This window comes from Pleurodeles waltl, chromosome 9, assembly GCF_031143425.1.
Source record: "Pleurodeles waltl isolate 20211129_DDA chromosome 9, aPleWal1.hap1.20221129, whole genome shotgun sequence".
In the NCBI taxonomy this organism is placed as follows: Eukaryota; Metazoa; Chordata; class Amphibia; order Caudata; family Salamandridae; genus Pleurodeles; species Pleurodeles waltl.
In genome coordinates, this window is record NC_090448.1 from 1082458482 (window position 1) to 1082479407 (window position 20926).

General features: G+C 44.4%; 1 protein-coding gene across 1 annotated transcript in view; it reads left to right on the forward strand.

The window, feature by feature from the left end:
- HEATR4 (HEAT repeat containing 4) overlaps window positions 1–20926 on the forward strand; it is a 252284-nt gene that overhangs the window by 80928 nt on the left and 150430 nt on the right. The window contains exons 4-5 of the mRNA XM_069208752.1: window positions 7402–7542; window positions 9777–9965. Of these exons, the coding sequence (XP_069064853.1) occupies window positions 7402–7542; window positions 9777–9965 (330 nt within the window). The remainder of the gene's footprint in view (window positions 1–7401; window positions 7543–9776; window positions 9966–20926) is intronic.

Consider the following 20926-nt stretch of genomic DNA (forward strand, 5'->3'; position numbering starts at 1 on the left):
GAAGAAGGAGGCTTGGAAAGTTTTACTCCCTTCAATAGGCGGCAGACTAGAGAATGTTCTCTGATGGGTTTACCATTGATATATTGATGATGCATGGAAATAGCTGATCTATAGAGGTTTATGGTTCTGTAGGTCTTACCTGAACTGGCTTCTGTGGCCAAGAAATTAATGATAAGATTTATATTTGTTGAAAAGGGATTGATACATTTTCACACACACCAGCTTGTCCAAACCACCAAGCTGATTTGTAGGCCTTCCTTGTTCCGGGAGCCCAGACATATTGATGAATTCTGAAGCTTCTGCCGAAATGAGAGTGGCTTGTTGGGACATCCTGAGACCCTCCAAGCTGAAAGAGTTAGGGAATTGTTGAGTATTAGATTGTGGTAACATCTTGATGGGTCCAGAAGGAGAGAAGGGAAAGAAGGAAGAAGAACTGGAAAGTCTGTTGATAATTCGAGGAGAGGGGGAACCAAACTTGAGACTGCCAGAAAGGGGTTATTAAGGACGCTTTCTTGCGTCTGACTTGGGCTAATACTCTGTTGATTAAAATGAAAGGAGGAAAGGCATAATTTATTGTCGGAGACCAATCTTGTAGGCAAGCATATGTTGCGATAGCCAAAGAATCTGGACGCCAATTGAAGAAGCATGGTAATTGAGAATTGAGACGGGATGCTAAGAGATCTGTGTGGAAAGGACCCCATTTGTCCAAAAGAATTTGAAATATTGAGGGATGGATTTTGCAGTCGCTGGAATCTTTGAGATGACGGGAGTGCAAATCTGCTATGGAATTCTGGGAACCTGGAAGGTACTCTGCTTGAGAGAAAACTTGTGGGACAGGCAGAATTCCCAAATACTTTTTTGCTAGTTGAGCTAAAGGTTTTGATTTGTTTCCTCCAATACGATTTATGTATCAGACTGCAGATACATTGTCCATGCGAAGAAGAATAGAACATTGTGCTTTGTGTTTTGCAAGGCTTTTGATTGCAAAGGAGCCTGCAAGCATATCTAAACAATTTATGTGCAATTTGGACTCCTCCGAAGACCATGTACCGCCAGTCGATATTGATCCACAATGGGCGCCCCAGCCCGTGAGGCTTGCATCTGATTCTAATACAAGATTGGGCACTGAGGGGAATATAGTTCTTCCGTTCCAGGTGTCTAAATGGTGTATCCACCATTGAATTTCTAGACGAGACTCTATGTCTAAAATTATAAGGTCAGAAAAGGTGAGACTTTTGCGGAGATGGAGAATTTTTAAACGTTGTACAGCTCGATAATGGAGGGGCTCTGGAAAAATGGCTTGAATGGAGGAAGAAAGAAGCCCTACAATTCTTGAAAGGAATCTGAGGAAGATGTGACCTTTGTGGAGGGTCTGAAGGAGTTCTTTTTTGATCAAAGATACCTTTGAAGGAGGAAGGTGAAGAGTAGCTGTGCTGGAACCTATTAGGAAACCTAAGAACTCTATTTGCTGAGTAGGGATCATAAGAGACTTTTCTGAGTTCATGAGAAAACTCATATCCAACAGTAGAGAGCATGTGAACTGAAGATGAGAATAAAGAGTTTGGACATTTTGGTACATGAGAAGGATATTGTCCAGATAAATTATAAGTCTGATACCTTGCGATCTGAGATGAGCAACAATAGGTTTCATTACTTTTGCAAAACACCAGGGATCTGAAGAAAGACCGAAAGGAAGGGATGAAAACTGATAGGTTTTTGACTGCCATTGGTATTATTGGTATTGCAGAAATTTCCTGTGGATGAATGGGAATCGTAAAGTAGGCATCTTGTAGGTCCAGTCTCACCAGCCATTAGTACTGAAGTAAAGCATTCCTGAGATGGATTGTAGTTTCCATGTTGAAGTGGCGGTATATCACAAATTGATTGAATGATTTGTGGTTGATTACCGGTCTTAACTTTTTGTTTTTCTTTTGGACGAGGGAAAGAGAACTCATGAAACCCGTGGGATCGGGAAGGGAAAGGTTGAATGGCATTTTTCTGCAAGAGTAATTGAATTTCCGTTGTAATGAGAGTAAACATTTCTATAGAAAATCTTTGAGAGGGAGGAAAAACATTTTGAAATGCAGGGGAGTATAGTTCTATGAGATAACCCTGAACTGTATTTAACACAGAAGGGTCTGTTGTGATTGAGTGCCATTTTGGTAGAAAAAATTGAAGGCGTCCTCCCACGGGAAGGCCAAAAGACTGGCTTACCTTGGGAAGTATTAGCTTTGAAGTATCGTTGTCCGCAGACGCAGAAACCTCTGGGGGTAAAACTGAGGCTTGTAGTCTTGGACATTGTAAGATGCGTTGAAGGAGCCTCTTGAACCTTGGTTACGGTAGGCGCGGCTGGTAAAGCTGCTCCTGTCTCTATCGGCCCGTGCAAAAACATGTTGGTTGAAGACCTTTTTCAAAGATTGTTGAGCCTTGTCGATAGACAAAAAAGTTATAACATAGTGACTGAGGTCCTTGATGAAGGAATCACCAAAACGTCAGCCTTCCGCTTGTATGCCAGGATCGAGAGTAGCCAGGTTTGTGAGTTTATGGTCCAATTTTAGAAGTAACCCTTTCCTTTTTTCGTGAATAATAGCAGAATTGGCGTTTCCCAAGAGGCAAAAAGCCCTTTGGACCTAAGAGATAGGTCTGTAGTATTAATGTCTGTATTGTCCAGTCTAGCTGCTTCGGCCAGGTCAAAAATGCGGGCCGACCACATGAAGTAATTTGTCCTTGCAGGTTGTCCAGGCTTTATAAACCCCTTTGCGAGGGCCCTTTCCGAATTTAGTGAAAAAGGTTATTAAGGATTGGTCAATAGAAGGAGTGATAGTGATGGTGGACGGTAAGGAAGGCCTGGGACACTCAGATTTAATTTTGCTCGTGTTTGTTTGTCTAGAGGAAGACGAAGGCAAGAAGAAATGTATTCTCCAACGTGGGAGGCAGGTAACCATTCAGTGGAATTGGGGTGATGGATAAGGGTAGGATCGAACATGGAACTCCTTCGGAATCCATAATGGAGTAGAAAGGATCAGAACTGGATAATTTCCTTTTCTTAGCAGGAGGAGGCTAAGAGGTGGAGTTGTTGTCACCGGCCATGTCAGATTGACCTAAATTGTCCATATCATCATCAGTGTTCAATATCTTTGAAATAATAATCTTTTTAAGCGCCTCATCAATATGTTTTGATTTTAATTTGCATTTACAATGTGAGTTAGAGGAGCTATTAGCATTCTTAGAGGTATTCCCCTCCTTACACGGAGGCCTGGGAGGAATTAAATCCTCAGTCTGGTGTGAGGAAACCTCACTCATCAACCTTGCGCCATTAGAGGAAAATTTCTCTTTAATCAAATGAGTTAGTTTGCGTTTTCTGCTTTCCCCACAGAATGGGCCAGTAATATATTGGACATCATACTCCTTAAAGAATTCTCAATATTTTTTGACATTTTATCAATGGAAGCCTGAAGGGGGTTGTTCTACAGGAGGTTGAATAAAATCATTTAAGTCTTGTTTAAAAGTTTCCCCATCATCATTAAAATCAGGCATCAAAGGGGAACTGTCTAACTCTATTTCAATAAATAGCTGTGTAAAGAAAACATTAGCTAAGAGGTTAAAAACTGGAAGTGAAGAGGGGTGGGAAAAAACAAAAAGAGACACTCCTCTGAGGCGTGAATCAGCAATAAAAAGTGTCCGGACGAAGCGGAGGGCGGAGACTGAGTCCGCACCCCCTGAAGCGAGCTGGGTGAGGAGAAGCGGCAGCAAGAGTCCATGCGTAGCCGCTGAGGCGCTGGGCTCACTGCAGTCGGAGCGCAGAACGAAGGCAGAAATTAGGGCGTGACCCCTGGGTACTGTGAGCCGGATGGCAGCGAATGGCAGACAACATGAGGAGCACTTCGGTGAGGCTGCATGACGGTTAAGACTGTTATAGAACACACAAACCTTAGTGAATTGCCTGGGAAGACGAAGGCGGGAAGGGGGGGGTCAGCAAAGGAATAAATACAAAATGCACAGCGCAATCAGAAAAAACTGAACAAAAACGTTTCAAAATCAATGACAATGTATAAGAAGCACAATATATAAACAGTATAGCAAAAATATTAATGTTATTGAAGAGACAATAAAACGTGAGTACTTATCTTGACTGTGAGCAGCAAAAAAGAGGGCTGCTTTCAGTCAAGTGTGTACTCTATGGTCTTAGGCGTTACCCCATTGGTACTTACTGTTCTTACATTTTTTTGTTCCCATTGGCTAGCTTGTTGCTAAGCCTCTTGGGATGTGTAGTTCTTGACTGCTGCTATTTTATTAAAGCAAGATTAGAATGCATAGTAGGAGCCTCCGGTCTTGACATAAAATTAAGGGCTAGGGATGGGTAGAAGTAATAGGTAAGGGTGGAGGTACTACAGTATAGGCAGGGGTAGAGAACAGGTATAAAGGTGAAACAGTTAATGGGGATTGGGCGAGGAACTAGGTGTAGGAAAGGCGAACAGAGTGAATGAGTGTGTCTCAAGTAACAAACAAGCAAAAGAGAGGGTCCATCCATAGGGAGGACGAGGGATGTGTGCACATCAGGGAAAAAGCAGAGAGTAATTTTTTGGGGGCATACACATTCTCCCCATTGGAGTCAGTATCACAGGAATGGCATTCGTTTTGAAAGCATGATGAAACAGGCTTATGATGGAACGGTCTCCTTAACAGGTTTCCTGGAGTTTGTTTTGCTCCAGATTCACAGGACCGAGAGAAGTCAAGGACACTGTCTCTGAGTGGTGCAGATCTTCCTCGCTGTGAAAACAAGCAAACTTCAGTCCATGGAAAGCCTGCCCAGCTACTCTGTACAGGAGTCATATCTGCTGCCACTATGTCCTTTACAGGTTTGGCCCCACTACATGGAATGACCCGCCACCAAGGATAACTTGGGACATGTGTTTACAGATATGCTTCCTGTGTTGTACAGCTTGTTCTGTTGCACAGTTGGCCTTCAGTAATATTACTGGTATTACTGGTAGCCAGTGCTTAACTTGTAAAAAGTGCAGGGGCACAAAGTTTTTCTTAGAAAACCACTGCTAATTTCAAGCCTACTTGATTCTGCCCCATGCCTCTTTCTACCCCACCCAACACTTCCTGTCTCTTCATATCACTCTTGCAAGCTTTTTTCATCCCTCCTTTCTCATTTTGTCTGTTGCCCTGTCTTTCTCTTCTTTCTTCCATCTCCTTTCCTTCTCTATTTTGCCCTGGGTGAAAGCCTAAGGGTGAAAAAGAAGCCCCCAGTTCACAAAAATCTGTGCCGGTGCCCATCTCTTGCAACCACCAGTACAATCTGAGGACTATTGCTGGCTATAAAGGATAAAGTATCCCCACCATACATTATAAGAATATTGCAAGTCACCAAAGAGGTCCATAACAATACAGTGGAAAGAGGCAAAGTTCCTTTATAATTTAATGAAACTATGAAGGTGACTTGCAATATCCTTATCATGTACGCCAGGGGGAACTTTACCCCATATAATACATGGTCACACCATCACCTTTCCCACAAACCACTTAAAACGTTGGTGCATAGCTCTTTCATACTTAAAAGTGAGCACGTTTGAAAACATCACAAATAAAAATAAAACATTTAGGGCCAGATGTAGCAAAGGGTTTTACCCATTCTGTGTCAATGGGAAAATGCTTTGGTACATATGGCCCTTAGTGCAGAATTAAGCACATCAAAAACCTGTTAGATATTTGTTGTGAACAGATGTCAGAAACAGTTAAAGACAAGTCAGTTTTTAAAAAAATCTAAAAAGCTGCGGTAGCTCGGAATGTGTAGAAACATGCAGAAAGATTCTAACTTGTCTTTGTCTAAGGAAAGCAAAAAATAAAAATGGTCCCTCTGCTTGTCATTTTAAGCTAGAATAATAGAGCAGAAGAAACAGAAGCAGTTCTATTTTCGTTGCATTAAACAGCTGCTTCAGTTTATGCTTGTGCAGTGCTTAATTTGTAAATAAAAACGTGCTGGTGCCCAAATCTCTCCTTTGAACCTCGTGGCTGCTGCAATTAAAAGTGCGAGCGCAGAATACTAAGCCATCTCGGGCCTCTTTAATCCATTTACAGCCACTCCCTGCTCCTTCAGCTTAACATGCAGCTTTTTGCTTTCTCCCTTTGTGCGCTTTTCTGTCTTTCTCTTCCTCCATCTTTACCATTCGTGTCTTTGGCTCGCAGTAAATGCCTGATACAGAAAACTAAGTTTCGGCCCTCAGAAATAAGTGCTAGTGACCCCTACCCGAAACCACCGTCTAAAATTAAGCACTGTGGCTGCTGGCAGCAGGCATTGTGACATCGGAACTGGACTATAATTTCTTATTAGAGTTGAGTTCGGACTCTTTTCATTATAATTGGCAACTGAGTTTGTCACAAGTTGACAGTTATGAACAGTGCTTAATTTGTAAATATAAAGGTGCCGGTGCCCAAAGCCCTCCTCTTAAACACGCGGCTGCTGTAATTAAATGTGTGAACACAGAATACTGAGGCGGCGTAATCCTGAAGTCATCTCGGGCCTCTTCAATCCATGCAAACCCACTCCCTGCCCCTTCAGCTCACTCATGCAGCTATTTACTTTCTCCCTTTGTGACGCTTTTTCGTTTTTCCCTTCCTCCGTCTTTCCCATATGTGTCTTTTGCTGCAGCAACTGCTTGAGGCAGAAGAATAAGCCCCAGCCCTCAAAAATGAGCGCCAGTGCTCAGCACCGGAAACAACAAGCACAAATTAAGCACTAGTTATGAAGAAGTTAGAGACAGGAGTTTATACAGGGACTACAGAAACCCATGTATTATAAATAACTTTACATATTACTAGAGAGAAGTCTTTAACTTACAGGGTTCAAGAGTTTCTTTGTATAAGCGAAGGGATAACGTCCAATTGATGGCCCCGTTTATGCACATTGCAGGATGCAACTTCTGCCCTCATATTGGAATGTTTTTACAAATAGAAATTCAAATTGGTTTATGATTGTGTTATTTTAAGTTTCTAATTTCGAAGCATGTTGAAAGCTCATTGTTTCCTGTGGGGCAGAGGGTTATATGCATTCACTTAATTTATCATTGTTTTGCAGCAATCTCGGAGATCTGTATAAGGTGATGTTCATTTTTACAAATATCGCCGATTTTATGTCGATCTGCACTTACCTGAATTCCGCAGTATAGACAGCCGGGATGTAATGCTTAAGGTTCGACCATGTGGGGTTAGGAATGGTTTATTTATACTTCCCTGTGAGTGCTTACCTTGGCCAGTCTATATAGGTGCAGGTCGACATTAAAGGCCTTAATACTTTGGCGGTCAGCCTTTTACTTACTAGCACTACCCATGCTAAGACGTCATACTCCAGTGACTGTATCACACCTCCATCTGTGGCTCTTGTTTTTACTGTCACAGGGTCCTCCAGAGTTGTACATCAGAGAGATGAAGGGAAGAGTGACCGCATCATGATGGAAAGTTTCAATGAATACAATAAGCACCTGCAAGAGGTGTTTCCCAGGAATCCTGAGCAGTGGAGTTTTGCAGAGCCAGAGAAAGGTATCTAACTGTCTTTCTGTAAAGATAAAGTAATCTGTTGTATGATTAATAGAAAGCATTATAATATTGCAAAAACACAGAAATTAAAGGTTTTCTTAATACATTTTTAAAAAAACACCTGCCAACTCGCCTCTGCCACTCCCGCAACCTTGTGCTTCTGTGCTTGCCTTGTACCCCTCCCCACCCAATCCAGACACTTCTCTCATGGTGTTACACCACATTAGAAGTGCGCCAGGATTGGCCTGAGCGGCCTAAAGTGCTGCTCAGTGAGGAAGTGGGAGCCTGCGCTTGGTCTCCACCTGGCTGTGCAACCCAGCCCGGTTGGGGAGTTCTAAGTGTGCATGTCCATTTTGCCGGCCTCAGATGGCCAGCCAAACCAACATGCGCACTTAGAGTGCACCAACTCCTCCTCCTCCCTGCTGACGCAAAGGATGCTGGCCCCACCCTACCTAAGCGGAAAAATAAAACGATGATAAAATAATATTATTATCACTTTATTTTTCTGCTGCCCTTCATCGGGGGGGGGGCACTCCTCTGCCAAAGCGGAAGGGACGCCCCTGCCGATTTCCTATTCTCAATATGCCACTTTTTGCTTATTTGAAGCATACACCTGTAGGGGACAGTAGTCATGCTGACACACTGTGAAAGTGGAGGCTGCGACAGAAGTCTGCTGTCTCTGCATTTGTTACAGTGCGCAAGTGCTTAGCTACTCCTCACCTCATGAATATTATATATGATGGTGGTGTGTGCCACACTCAAGCCAGTTCTTTTGCACACTAATGTCTTAGTGAATCATTTCCTGGCCAGAAGGGGAGGGGTTGCAGAGAAGCACAAGATATCACACTTTGAGCAGTCTCAAAGCAAAACTAGCTCCCTGTACCTCAAGTTGATTAGCACCTCACCTCCACGATTCGAAAATCAATTTGACTCAGCGGATGCCGCTATTCTTGAAAATATTTAGCGGACGTATATTTAGAGTAAGCCGCGGAGGACACTCTGGGAGGTTGGTCTCCATACAGTGCCCAAACCAGATGCGATACAAGAGTGCAAAGACTCCAGTGGTAAAGATACTACTTGTCAAATTTCCTTGTGAATTGCAAAAAATCGTACACTTACACAAAAATGTACGTTTACCTTTGTGAAACGGGTCCTCGGTGTCCACAAAATAAACTAGCATACTATGAGGATCCACCAACTTTTCCCGTCCTCTGGCCATAACCCTCCACTCACCGCTACAGCCTAAACCCAAAATCTCCGACCATCAAATATTTATTGTACAGTATGTAATATACACACAATATTAAATATGAGTACTATCTTGTTTACTGTCTTCACTCCTCAGCCTCAACACCTTAAGTTTCACAGCATTTCATAACCACTATCTGATCATGTCCTTGAGTATCCATTACTACGTACAGAGTTTCTTGTGAAAATATTTTTACTCCTCAAGAATTAAGAAAAAATATAAAAGTAAATTAGGTGATGTACGACCAGTGCTGCACTAAATACAGCATATTTCGACACAATGTTGGTCGTTAAGCTCTTTCATTATATGTAGGAGTAGGTGAAGTTTGAAAAGTGTTGTTTTAACGTTGCAGACTTTGTATTTAGCAGGAAAAAAAAGTTTTAAGAAATGGGAAGCTTCAGTGGCTGCTGTGGCAAAACATTCCCACAACAATAAACTGCCCCACAGGACACCCAGTGGACTGCTGTAGAGCAGCAGTCAGTTCCCTGGTTCAGGCTCTGGTGAAGTCCTGAGTCCTGCCCCACACCTTCTACAGCTTCCTCCCACCCCATGCCATTGCCACTTGAGCAGAACCATGACCCCACCCTCTGCTCCTGCATGTACCACTGACCTGCATGGGGAAAGGATGCAGTGGCTGCCTTTTGCTTTCCTTGGTGCATGAGGTCCAGTGCAGGGTGCCCTGACTCCCAGACATCCTGCACCAGGAATCCCATTACTAATAGATAAGCCTATGGTGACACTGAGAAACTTTGTGCGTCAAAGTTAAGTTTCTTAGATTTACCCAACTTTATCCAACAACTACTATTAAGGACATGATAATCTTCACAGACAGTATCAATAATTTCCACTTCAAGTGTTCCTGCATTCCTTAGGTCCTCTAGCGATAGCTAAGGGTATCTGTAGTAGAAGAAACACAAGCTGTTCTTTTAAAATACTGATTATTATTTGGTTTATGATGACGACTTTCCTTTTTCTGTCTGTTTTGAAGTTCAGAAGCCTGCAAGGAAAGCTCTACGTTGGACGGCGCTACCCAGCCCTGTGGACACTCAAGCAGAAATAAATCCTGCACCAAGGGCCACCAAGAAGAAGGGAGAGAAAAGGGAGGAGGTCAGCTTGCCTCAGGAGCTGCAGCTCATCAAGAACATGCTGGATACATGGAAGGAGGCCTGGCTCCTGAGTAAGTCTACACAACTGTGTGATCTATTAAAGACACCGACTTATTCCCAACCCATGGCAAAAATGTAAAGTTCCTGCAATAATCTATTTCCCTCACAACATTTTTAAAGAGTGCATCATCCAAAAGACTGTAAGTTGCAAATCCATCTATTATGTCAGTCAGTGTATATTACGGTATCCCAGATCACATTTTCCAGAAATACCCTGCGCACATGTCTGTGTCCTCATAGATGATGCACACTAGGTGGCAAATGGCAGGCTTGGTGATGCCCTGGATGTTGTCCCAAAGCACTTTCCTGTGCCTCTTGACGCCCCCTTCGCTGAAAGCCTTCCCCCCATTGTTGTGTAAAAAAACATGGTCTTCTCTCTCAGTACAGAATCGGTCTTTGAATTTAATAATCTTGGGAGTCATTTAGAATTTTGTAGATGCAAAACATATGCCAAGCTTTTGGCAGATGTCCCACAGCTATCAAATTCTAAATATTCCTTTGACTGACTGACTATACACTTTGATGCTAAGAGTTATTTCTTAGAGACTCAAAGCCTTTAGAATGCACATGCGTCCAGTGTCTTCTGAAATTCTAATGCTATTCCAAATCACCTGTTTGATATTTGAGATGTACAGCCTGTTCCCGTAATGCACTTTCTGGCTGAATTCTCTTACATAATATTTTGAGAAAAGGGTGATGGACTTTGCAACTGTCTGTCAAGTGCTCATAGTAGAATGACGCAAGCGGACATAGATCTGTGCTCAAGAGTGTCACAGAGACTGGACGTTAGGTGCAGAGGAAGGGTGGGTTGGAGAGGCCTGGTTGGAGCAACCATTAGGAGAGTGAGAGGTGGAGGCACCAGTACTGTAGAAGGTAAACACAGAAGTTCTCGGCAGAAGATGGAAATACTTAGATCAAATGCACAATAACACTTAGCCAGAAGGAAAGAAGCTTAGAAATTCTCAAGAAATGGTTTAACAAATCACTCAAATTTAAAGTTTACAAAATCATAACTTTTTCATGCCAAGATAAACTCTATATTAGTTTCCCAAAAGAGTGTCAATGTGTAGATTTGACAAGACATACGTGTGTATTAAGAGGTCTTCTTCCATAAAACCAGGATCGAGGTGGCCAGAAAGGAAAGCAGGTCAGAATTCCTCCAGAGGTGTTATTTACCAACATCATGACATAGTCAAGGCTACTGACAGCCCCTGCCATGCTAAAGTAACAGCAGACTGTAGGCTATACAAGTGCCAATTAACAAAAACAAAAATAAATCCTAACACTAACAAAATAATTCATGTCCTGCCCGGTGGAGAGAATAGTAAGATGCTTAAGAGACAAGAGGCACATTTTCAAGATGTGCAATGTATTTATTTAAGATGAATTGTCAAAACTGCTTATACAGGCACAAACATACAATCTAATTTAATCAACTAGCAAATATGCAATAGAATGAAATAAATAAGTGAAATTTGAATCTATTCGGAGCACAATTAAGAGGGGAACACCTAATGATCCTTGATACACAAACGGTGCTGGCTCACAAGGGTAGTGGAAACCGCTTATGGCAATCTTCGGGTCCAGACTTCAGCAACCATTAACAAAGTGACAGCCAACCCAAAAGAATAATGGACAATATTGCTGCCAAGATTCCAGATGAACAATAAATGCAACGTGCTGGATGGTTAGGGAACATAATCTGGTTCCACATTTTGTCCCATGTTTTTAGAACTCCACTCCAGAACCTGTGGGGACAAATGTATATTATTGACAAATTAATCAGTTTAACACACACCAATGAATAATTCTAATATTTGGCCTTAACCAAAATTCATCACAAAGTTTTTGAGACTAAAGTTGATTTAAAAGTGTTATGAACATCTGAGATTGGTTGCAGAGGCTATTCCCAAGACAAGAGTCCATTTTCCAAAAATGTTGATTACATCGATTTTTAATTAGGTAGTAGATATTGATACAGGCATATGTGCCAAAAATACTGAACATATGATATGTCTCCAAAATATCATCTTGTTAATCAAAGAAGTTGCCAATACTTCAAATAACTCCTTCTGTGAAATACCAAAATGATCGCACATATCTTGAAAATTCTAAAATTAGTTGATACCACCAAGATCAGCTACATTCCCCATGATAGTGTAATAGTATCAAGGACACGGTTCTGAATTAGGAGATTATTTTATTTTAGAATAAGGATAACTTGTGAATGTTGTGTTCTCATAAAATATTATTCCAAACTGGAATATGGAAGTGGGTTGTCTTCAATGTTTTCGGCAAGTTCACAGTGTAATAAAAAGTGCATTCAAGGTTACCATAATATAAAATGAACAAAAAGTGTTGTTTTTTTAAAGGCCAGCTGGCAAATGCATTAAGGGCATTGTGAGAGCAAGACATGAGTACAAACCTCAGAAGGTTCTAAAGAATAGAGTGTGATGGACTTCACAGATCTGCTACACTCCTGCCTTACCTGGAACACCCATTCAATAAAAGAGATAGTAAAGCCACACTTGATATTAGTAGTAGCAGCAAGATATATATTTGAGACAGCCTCATAACAAATTTGTAATTCTGGAAAACCAAGACCTCTTTTCCTATAAGAATCAAGCAGCCACCTAAATGTGTGTTGCGGCCATTTCCTTCCCCACATGGATCTTATCCGGACAGTTAACAATTACATTTCTGAGTAAGATGCCTTCTTGTATACAAGTAGGGAAACAAAAGACGTAAGCTTAGTGACAACGATGTGTAAATTTCCTTATTACCACAAAGCCTTCACATGATCAGCTGCTGTGCTTCAATACTGGGTAGAGCTAGAGTTGGTTTAGATGTGAAAATGACAATGTTGTCCATTAAAATTACCAGATGAGCTATATTTCAATGAAAGGAAGGCATGATATTAGACTGTTTAGCGAAGTGAGCAAGGGAAAGAGAGCATCCTTCTGTGCTAGACACTCAGGGCCTGATTCACAAAGGGCCTCCGCATTCATGGCAGAGGCTCCTCAGTCGTGGGGGAGTCTTCACCCTCGGGTGGAATCACCACAATGAGAATGAAAACTTTCCTAGCTATCGTAACAGAAATTCAATTCTAATAGAGACTCAGAGGTGAGGATTATGTCAACTTTCTTCATTTATTTAATCAGCAGCCACATAAACATTTAATCAAGACTTAATTTCCGATAACTACAGGGGAAATAGGAAGTCATAGCAAAACAAGTTCACAACCAATCAGTCTCTGTGCATGTCTGTAAAGAGGGCAGTCCCTCTTCTATCTCCCTCTTTCTTCCTACGGCAAAGCCGACCATGGAAGATTTCACTCCTGCTTGGAAAACTCTCTTGCTGTAGAATAGAAAATATAGGCTAACCGCGGCTACTTCATGGTAGAATAACCTGCTGCATAACTCAGAACAAGAAAACATAAATCCTTGACAGTATGATCAACAGTTCATAACCTTATCCACTATTGAAAAGGAAAATACATTACTTACATCCATAAGCAGATTCCATCGTCTGTGTGGGTTATGAATCATCAGAGTGTAAGCTGATCCTCTCCTACAAGTCCTTCATAGAAATGAAACTTTCCCTTACGATAGCTAGACAATTTTTCATTCTATGTCAGCACCCGGAGGGAAGGATTATGCCAGTTTAAAACTTAGCCAACACCAGAGCTGCTATGGAGGAGACTGGTTTGAAATAAAATCTCTTGAAGGTCGAGTCCAAGGACCAGTCCACAGCGTTTATGACATACTCCAAGCGAGTTCCAAGAGCCAAGGCAGTCTGGGGCCTTTGCTCCTCAGGTAGAGTGTGCCCCAAAGATTTTTGTATCAATGCCCGCCTCATGCATTATCCGTCGCACCCATCTTACGATCGTTCGTTATGAAACTGCTTGAAAGGGTCTCCAAAGGACAATCAACAATTGTCTCTCCCGATGAGGGCGGAGTTCCTCTGTCATTGTCTCATAGGTCTTAATACAATGAACCAAGCACAATTTGGGTGAATCAGGGAAGGCTGGGTATGAAATAAGTCAGGACTGACATTTTGTTCGCCGAACTACATGAAACGTGACCCCATTGGGTGTAAATGTCCTTCCCGATATGTCTAAAGCTCTGACATCCAACACTATCTTACCAGAGTTCAGGCACAAATTAATAGCTAGCTTAACTGACAAGTGTTTGTGGGAGAGATACCTATTACTAGGCCATGAGAAAGGAAGGAGTAGGATCTTATTGACGTCCCAAAGGACCGATTACCTAGACTCTGGCGGAAGAGACATTCTAATGCTGTGCAGCAATTCCTTAACCAACAGATGTTCCCCCACTGGTAGACTGCAAGTACATTGTTGCCCACTGATATAGCCGACCTAAAGGTATTGATTGAACCATAAGCCAAGCCTTCCGAAGCCAAAGAGGCAAGGAAATTCAGGATATGAATAACATCTGCCCCCACAGGATTCAAACTCTGCTGCAGACACCAACCCATCCATCGGGTCCACGCCAAGCAATGTCTTCTGACTGTACCTTTGGCCCAAGCTCAAGAGAGGAGGTCTGCAACATCTCTTGAAAGGCCAGGCACTTGCCATTGAGCCCTTTAATCCTCCATGCCATAAGCTAGCTGGAGGGTGCTACTCGTCACCAGAGAATGGGGATTCCCAGAGGGATCACTCAGGAGATGAGGATTGGGGTGTCAATGGTTTGGAGGAGCCCAAGACAGTTCTAACAGAACTGGAAACCATACTTGCGACTTCCACTCCTGAGTCATCACTACTAGGTCCGCCCTCTGCCTGCGCACCTGAGCTGTCAGCTGCATGATCATAGTGAAGGGGAAAACATATCCCTGCTCTATTGTCCAATCCTGGTGAAAGGAGTCAATGACTATCACTCCTGGATCCAGTCTCCATCTGAAGTACTGGGAAGCTGGTGGTCGAGTCTGAGCGCAAACAAGTCGATTGAGTAGGGGCCCCAAAGGGCGGACATAGCCTGAAACATTGATGGGAGGAGTTGCCATTGTCTCGAATCTTGAAGGTGTCGAGACTACCAGGCTGCAGCTTGATTGTCAGACCCCGGAAGGTGCTCTGCCATCACTAACACATGGTGTTCCAGGTAGTACTCCCAAAAGCTTTTGGCTAGATCCGAGAGGGCTCTGAACTGTGTACCCCATAGAAGGTTGATGTAGCACATCGCTACCACATCGTCCATCTTCAGGAGGACGCAAGATTGCACTTGGCCTCTGGTCCAACACCTGGCTGCGAAGGAACCTGCCATCAACTCCAAGCAGTTGATGTGAAGCAACCATTCCAAGGCAGGCCATCCTCCTCAACCAAAGCCGTTGGCATCAGACTCAATCACCACATCCCGTTGTGAGCAGAAAATGATACGCCAATTCCACCCCTCCATGTGGTGGAGCCACCACTCGAGCTCCTCCTTGGCCTCCTCCGACAGAAGCATGCATTGGGAGTATGTGAGGCCGCAGGGGAGATGAGACACTTTCAGTCGCTGGAGGGCTTGAAAGTGAAGGGGGACTGGGAAGATGGCCTGAATGGAGGAGGACAATACACCAATCACCCTGGCGATCTGAGTTAAGGAGACTTGGGGCTTCGACAGCATCCTTTTCACTTCATGCTGAATTTTGGCCATCTTCCTGGAAGAAAGGCTCAACGAGGTTTCCACTGAGTTGATTACTAACCAGAGGAAAGTGATGGAACAGGAAGTGTAGAAACTTGATTTCTCCTGGTTGATGACAAACCCCAGGGACTGGAGAAGCTGCACTGCCCTTGCAAGATATGTTGACAGGGCCAGTGGACATTGACCCTAGAACAGCATGTCATCCAGATACTCAATCATGGGCACCCCGGACCCCCTCAAGTGTTCTGTCCTCAGCTTGAGCAACTTGGTGAAGCACCAAGGCACTGACGAGAGGCCATATGGAAGAGAGGTGAATTCAAAAGTTTGACCTTGCAGTTGGAACTGAAGAAACCGATGATGCAGTGGGAAAATCAGGATTAGGGTAAGTGTCCTGGAGATCCAACCGGACCATACAATCGTTGGGTCAGAAAAGGTTGAAAGGAGGTGGATGCCTTCCATCTTGAAGTGGCAGTAAACCAACCACTCATTGAATTCCCTGAGGTTGATTACTGGGTGTTGACCACAATCTTGCTTCTGGACCAGAAACCTTCTAAGATTGCTTAGAAAACCTGATGGTTGTGGTGAGGAAAGGCAAATGACCACTTTGTTCCAGAGTTTCTGCACCTCTGCCTGGTCTAAAGCAGCCTCCAGCCAAAAGAATAGGGTGGTGAAGGAAAGGTTGGACGGGTTACCTATAGAATTCTCTATAGAGTCCCTGTACCGTTTGAAGCACCCATGTGTCGGACATAAGAGCCCGCCTACCACAGCCGGCCCCGGTGAAAACACGGGTGTTGAAAATTCGTTTGAGCATTGACTGGGCTTTGTCCAATGAATTAAAGGTCGAAAAAAACTTGCCAAGCTCTTTCACAAACGGGTTGCCAAAGAGCCCACCTTGTGCCAACTGCCCTTTCTTTGAAGTTGCCAACTCCCCCAATTTGAGGTCGATCTGTTGAGCAAGGATCTGCACCTCTCATTAGAGATGGTGCAGTTGACATTATCAAGAAATATGATTGCTCGTTGGGCCCAACTAGAGAGCACCTCAGAGGGAATCAGGGCTCCGGACACCTTGGCGTCTTCTGCCATGTCCAAAAGTTTTCACTAACAGGCCTGCGATATCCAGGAGCTTTGTTTTGGCATGACTGCCTGGAGCGGTCAATACCCTTTTTAGGGTCCTTGATATATTTGCAAAGAAAAGTGGCCATACAGCCGTCTATTTCTGGTGTAATGGCCTCCTTCCTGTCCAGCGATGGGCATTCTGCTCTAAGGTGGTTTCTGACTTCCTGGTCAAGGGGCTTGCGTAGTCTGCTAGCCACAAATTCGGCTATCTTCTCACCGGGAATCCACTCGGCAGAGCAGGGGTCTATCAGCTCCTCTGGCTCCAGCGGATCAGAGTGTGAACCGCCAGGTTTCTCAGGGGTGGGTTCTGGCTGAAGGAGGGGGTCTTAGAAGAGGATCTCCAGGACCAATCATGGTCAGAGTCGCCCTCCGATCCTGTATGAGAACCCTCTGACGGTGGTGGGTGAATGAGGGGCAGGATCCCTTGGGTACAAGTAGTGTGCCAGGGAAGGAAAGCTTGAGAGTGCAGGAGGGTTGGCGTCTAAGAACCCTCTCTTCAGTCTGTCAAAGTCATCGAGGTCCACCCCAAAGCATTGTGGACACTTGTGCGGTTTCTCAGAGGAGGGAGCAGAGGCTGACCCAGGAGGTTGTGGGGCTGGAGCCCCAGTAAGTCTTCCTTCGGGATGGAGGGTTGTAGGCACCTCTGTGCCATGTCCATGAGTCTTTCTCCAGGGAGGCCATTGCTTCTGGGACCGTGCAAATTATGGAGGAGTCCACTGCGACACAAAACTGCTTTGTAATGGGGAAGTGGAAACCTCTTCCTTCTCTTCATATCATCTGTGAGGTTTGTCAGATAAGCGCCTCATGGACGGAAATGTAAATGACTGTCTCGATAACTAGTACGGTGATCACCCGCCAGGTAAGAGGGAACCTAAAGGTGGGGAGGGCGCCCCAGCAATGAACTATATATCTATATATATATAGTTCATTGCTATATATGTATGTATAAACACAGAAAGGTGCCATAAATCGCAAGCACCAAAAAAGTCGCACTCCAAAGCTCGAACAGATGCAGAAAGAGATTTAATTTTAATGACAACGCCTTCTGATCTTACAAAGATCTTTCTTACAGCCTTTTGAGCTTTGGAGTGCAAGTTTTTTGGTTCTTGCGATTTGCCCCACCTTTCTGTGTTTATATTAGTGGTTGCTGGGGTCCGCGACTCGCTCCGACCCCACGATGGTGATGGAACTCATGTTTTTGCATATATATATATATATAGCCTGCAACCTCGGTGCTGTGAGAGGGTGGCACAACAGGCACAGGCCTTAAGAGCCCAGCAAGAGAGGAGACATGACTCAGGGCCTAAGACTAATGGTTGGTGGGCCTAGGCCCAAGCAGACAACTCGCCCTTATCTTACATGGGCACATTAGTAGGTGGTGACCCAGTAGCCTGAGCAAGGTCTGCCCTTTAAGGTGAGTCACAGCTTCCAAACTGTCCTACCCCAAAGGGTTTTTTAGCTCCAGGCTGATGGGGCCAAAAGGTATGCCACGATCCCGGCCAGAGGCTCTCAGTTCCCTTAGTTCTCACCTTGAAACTGATGCACTCTGCGAGCCAGCTATAACAGAGAGCGTCTTGAAATTGATGCACAGAGCGTGCGCCTTCTAGCAGCAGGGAGACTGCTGCGTGCCCCGGCCCCAAAGCCCTCAGATGCGGAAAATTATGAGAAGGAGCAGCAAAGCGTTCCTGCCACTGCTTAGGCAAACGAGGTCAAGGCACCTTGCAACAAACAAATACAAAGCAAAAAACAATCGAACTGAGAGAACCAACACAGAGACCAGAGTCCCAATACTTATCTGACACGGGCTGCGAGCAGCGAAGAAAGAGGGAGACAGAAGAGGGATGGCCCCCTTTACAGACATGCACTGAGCCTGACTGGTTGTGAACTTGTATTGTTGTGACTTCAAATTTCCCCTTTGGTTATGGGAAATGAAGTTTTTGATGCAATGTTTATGTGGCTGCTGATTACATTAACAAAGAAAGTTGGCACAGTTCTCGCCTCCAGGTCCTGGCAGAGAATTCTAGATGAGAATTCTCATTGCAGAGATTCTGCCCAAGTGCGAAGATTCCCCATGTCTGCCTCTGCCCTGAGTACGGAGGCCGGGGAGTCTGCACTCCGGTGGAGTCTCTGCAATGTGAATTCTAGATGAAACTGTGGGGTCTCCGCCACAAGTGCAGAAGCCCTTTGTGAATCAGACCCAGAGTTTGAAAGAACTTTCATTGCCCCTTGCCCACAATTGCAGTTCTAGGTAGAGTGCCTCAAAAATTACATCATAACTGTTCAGGAAAGTGACTGAGCCAGCAAATGGTTCACACTTTTCCATGTTTTAGTGAGCCCTCTTCAGAACCGGTTAAGAGGACACAGGGTACTCACGGGGTACAAAGCTGCTAAAGTGGTGATTGAGACGGCTTGCTTCTAGTGCCCTGGAGCTGGCCTAGTATGTCCTTGGAAACTGAGGACCAAGCACACCTTTTAGCTCAGTGGCACTGGAATGATTTTTCAGGAGGTGATGCTGGCCAGTAAGGTCACCTCAAGATAGGAATAGGAGATATTTGACAGAGTTTCTTTGAAAAACATTTGAAGACTTCCATTACTGTTCATTCTCATCTAAACCCTTTCCAGTGTTATGGGGCGCTGAAGCACCTCCCGCACCCCTAGTTCCAGAGCCACCACTTTAGCACTAGACTGTCAGCATAGCATGACGAGCAGTCCAAGGCACACTCAGGAAGTGGTGTGACATCAGAGGCTCACTGTGTTCATAGAGATTCAGCTTCTGCCCTTTCCCTGACCCCCGAGGGTCAGAACATACCAGGTTTTAACATTATGGGAGGTCACCCTCAGATTAACAGGAGTAAGTGGCAGTGTTTATGCTGGCTCAACCCTCAGTGGGACTGCTTATCTTGTGATGCAGAGGAACCAATCCGAGGGGCACAATGCTGCTCTGCAGCTGCACAGTTACAGCGCTCTTCATTTGCCCAGCCCTGCCTCTTCTGCTTCCCAGCTGCTGGCTTGGACAGAGGATGTGGCCAGACCATGTAACGTCATAGATTTACATGTCACAGGCACAGCCTCAAACAAAACTCCACCCACACAAGAGAGACTCTCACGAGATCCACTAAGTAAGGGTGGGGTTTCACCAGTCAATAGATCGAAAGATTATAACAGGACTAAAGTTGACCCCTGCAGCCTGCTACCTTTGACCCCTGGGCAGCAGAGGTCAGTGGGGCGAAATACCACACCAGAGCGCTCCACAGCCCGCACGCACTTCTTAAAAAAAAGCAAGGTTTGCAGTTGCAGTCAGTCAAGTTCTTAACCTTTCAGGGAGCAGGATAGGGAACCAGTTGGTGACAGGAGAGCCCTGGGCTCACAAAGCTCCTTAATTGGTTAAAGGTTAGTGACAACTCATTCTGACAACCCTGCCAAACTCTCCCAGGCCAGAGAGGAGGACCTGGGTGCTCTCAAGGCCCATTTGGGGCAGCTGGAACAGGCACGTCAGCGTCCGGAGTGCAGAGTCCCATCACATATCCATGCAGTATCGTTATCCCCTGGTAATTTGCAATGAGGTGGTCCTTTGTACGTTCTTGTGCAGCCGCTCCTGTATTTGGGCAGCTCCTTCATTAAGGAGCCACAACGGTGCTCTCCTCTATGTAGACTTCTACCACATGGACTTAACCAGCACCTCATGTCAGCAGCATCCAAGGAAGATCCTCAATGCCTCCTGCAGAAAGTTGCAGGCTTCTCATGTGATACCTCCTCACCTCATTGGGAAGCTGGTGGTCTAAGATACCAGCTCTGGATCTTACAAGATTCTTCTACATCTTGGAGGGTGTCATCTACATTGGTCAGTGAGAAGTCTTAGCACATGGACTGAGGGGTTTAGCCCACTTTTAAACTATATTTGTAGTCAAACCTGGTATGTTCCCCTGGCAAAATTCTGGGAGGGGTTTTAGGTGGTTTAGCCACTTTGTATATCCATCTCCGAACTAGCCAGTCAATATCTTTGTCTTGAAGTGACAGCAGGAAGGAGGGTTGGAACTGATATTGTCTTACTGAGGACGACCCAAAACATGGTTACAAAAGAGAGAGAGGCTTTTTTTCCTTACATTATTCGCTTTTTTGAAGCAGCACCTCCATGAGAATAAAATGGAAGGTAAATGTCAAAAATTAACTTATCCTTTCTAAGGGCCCTATCTTCTGTTCTCCTGCACTATGCATCA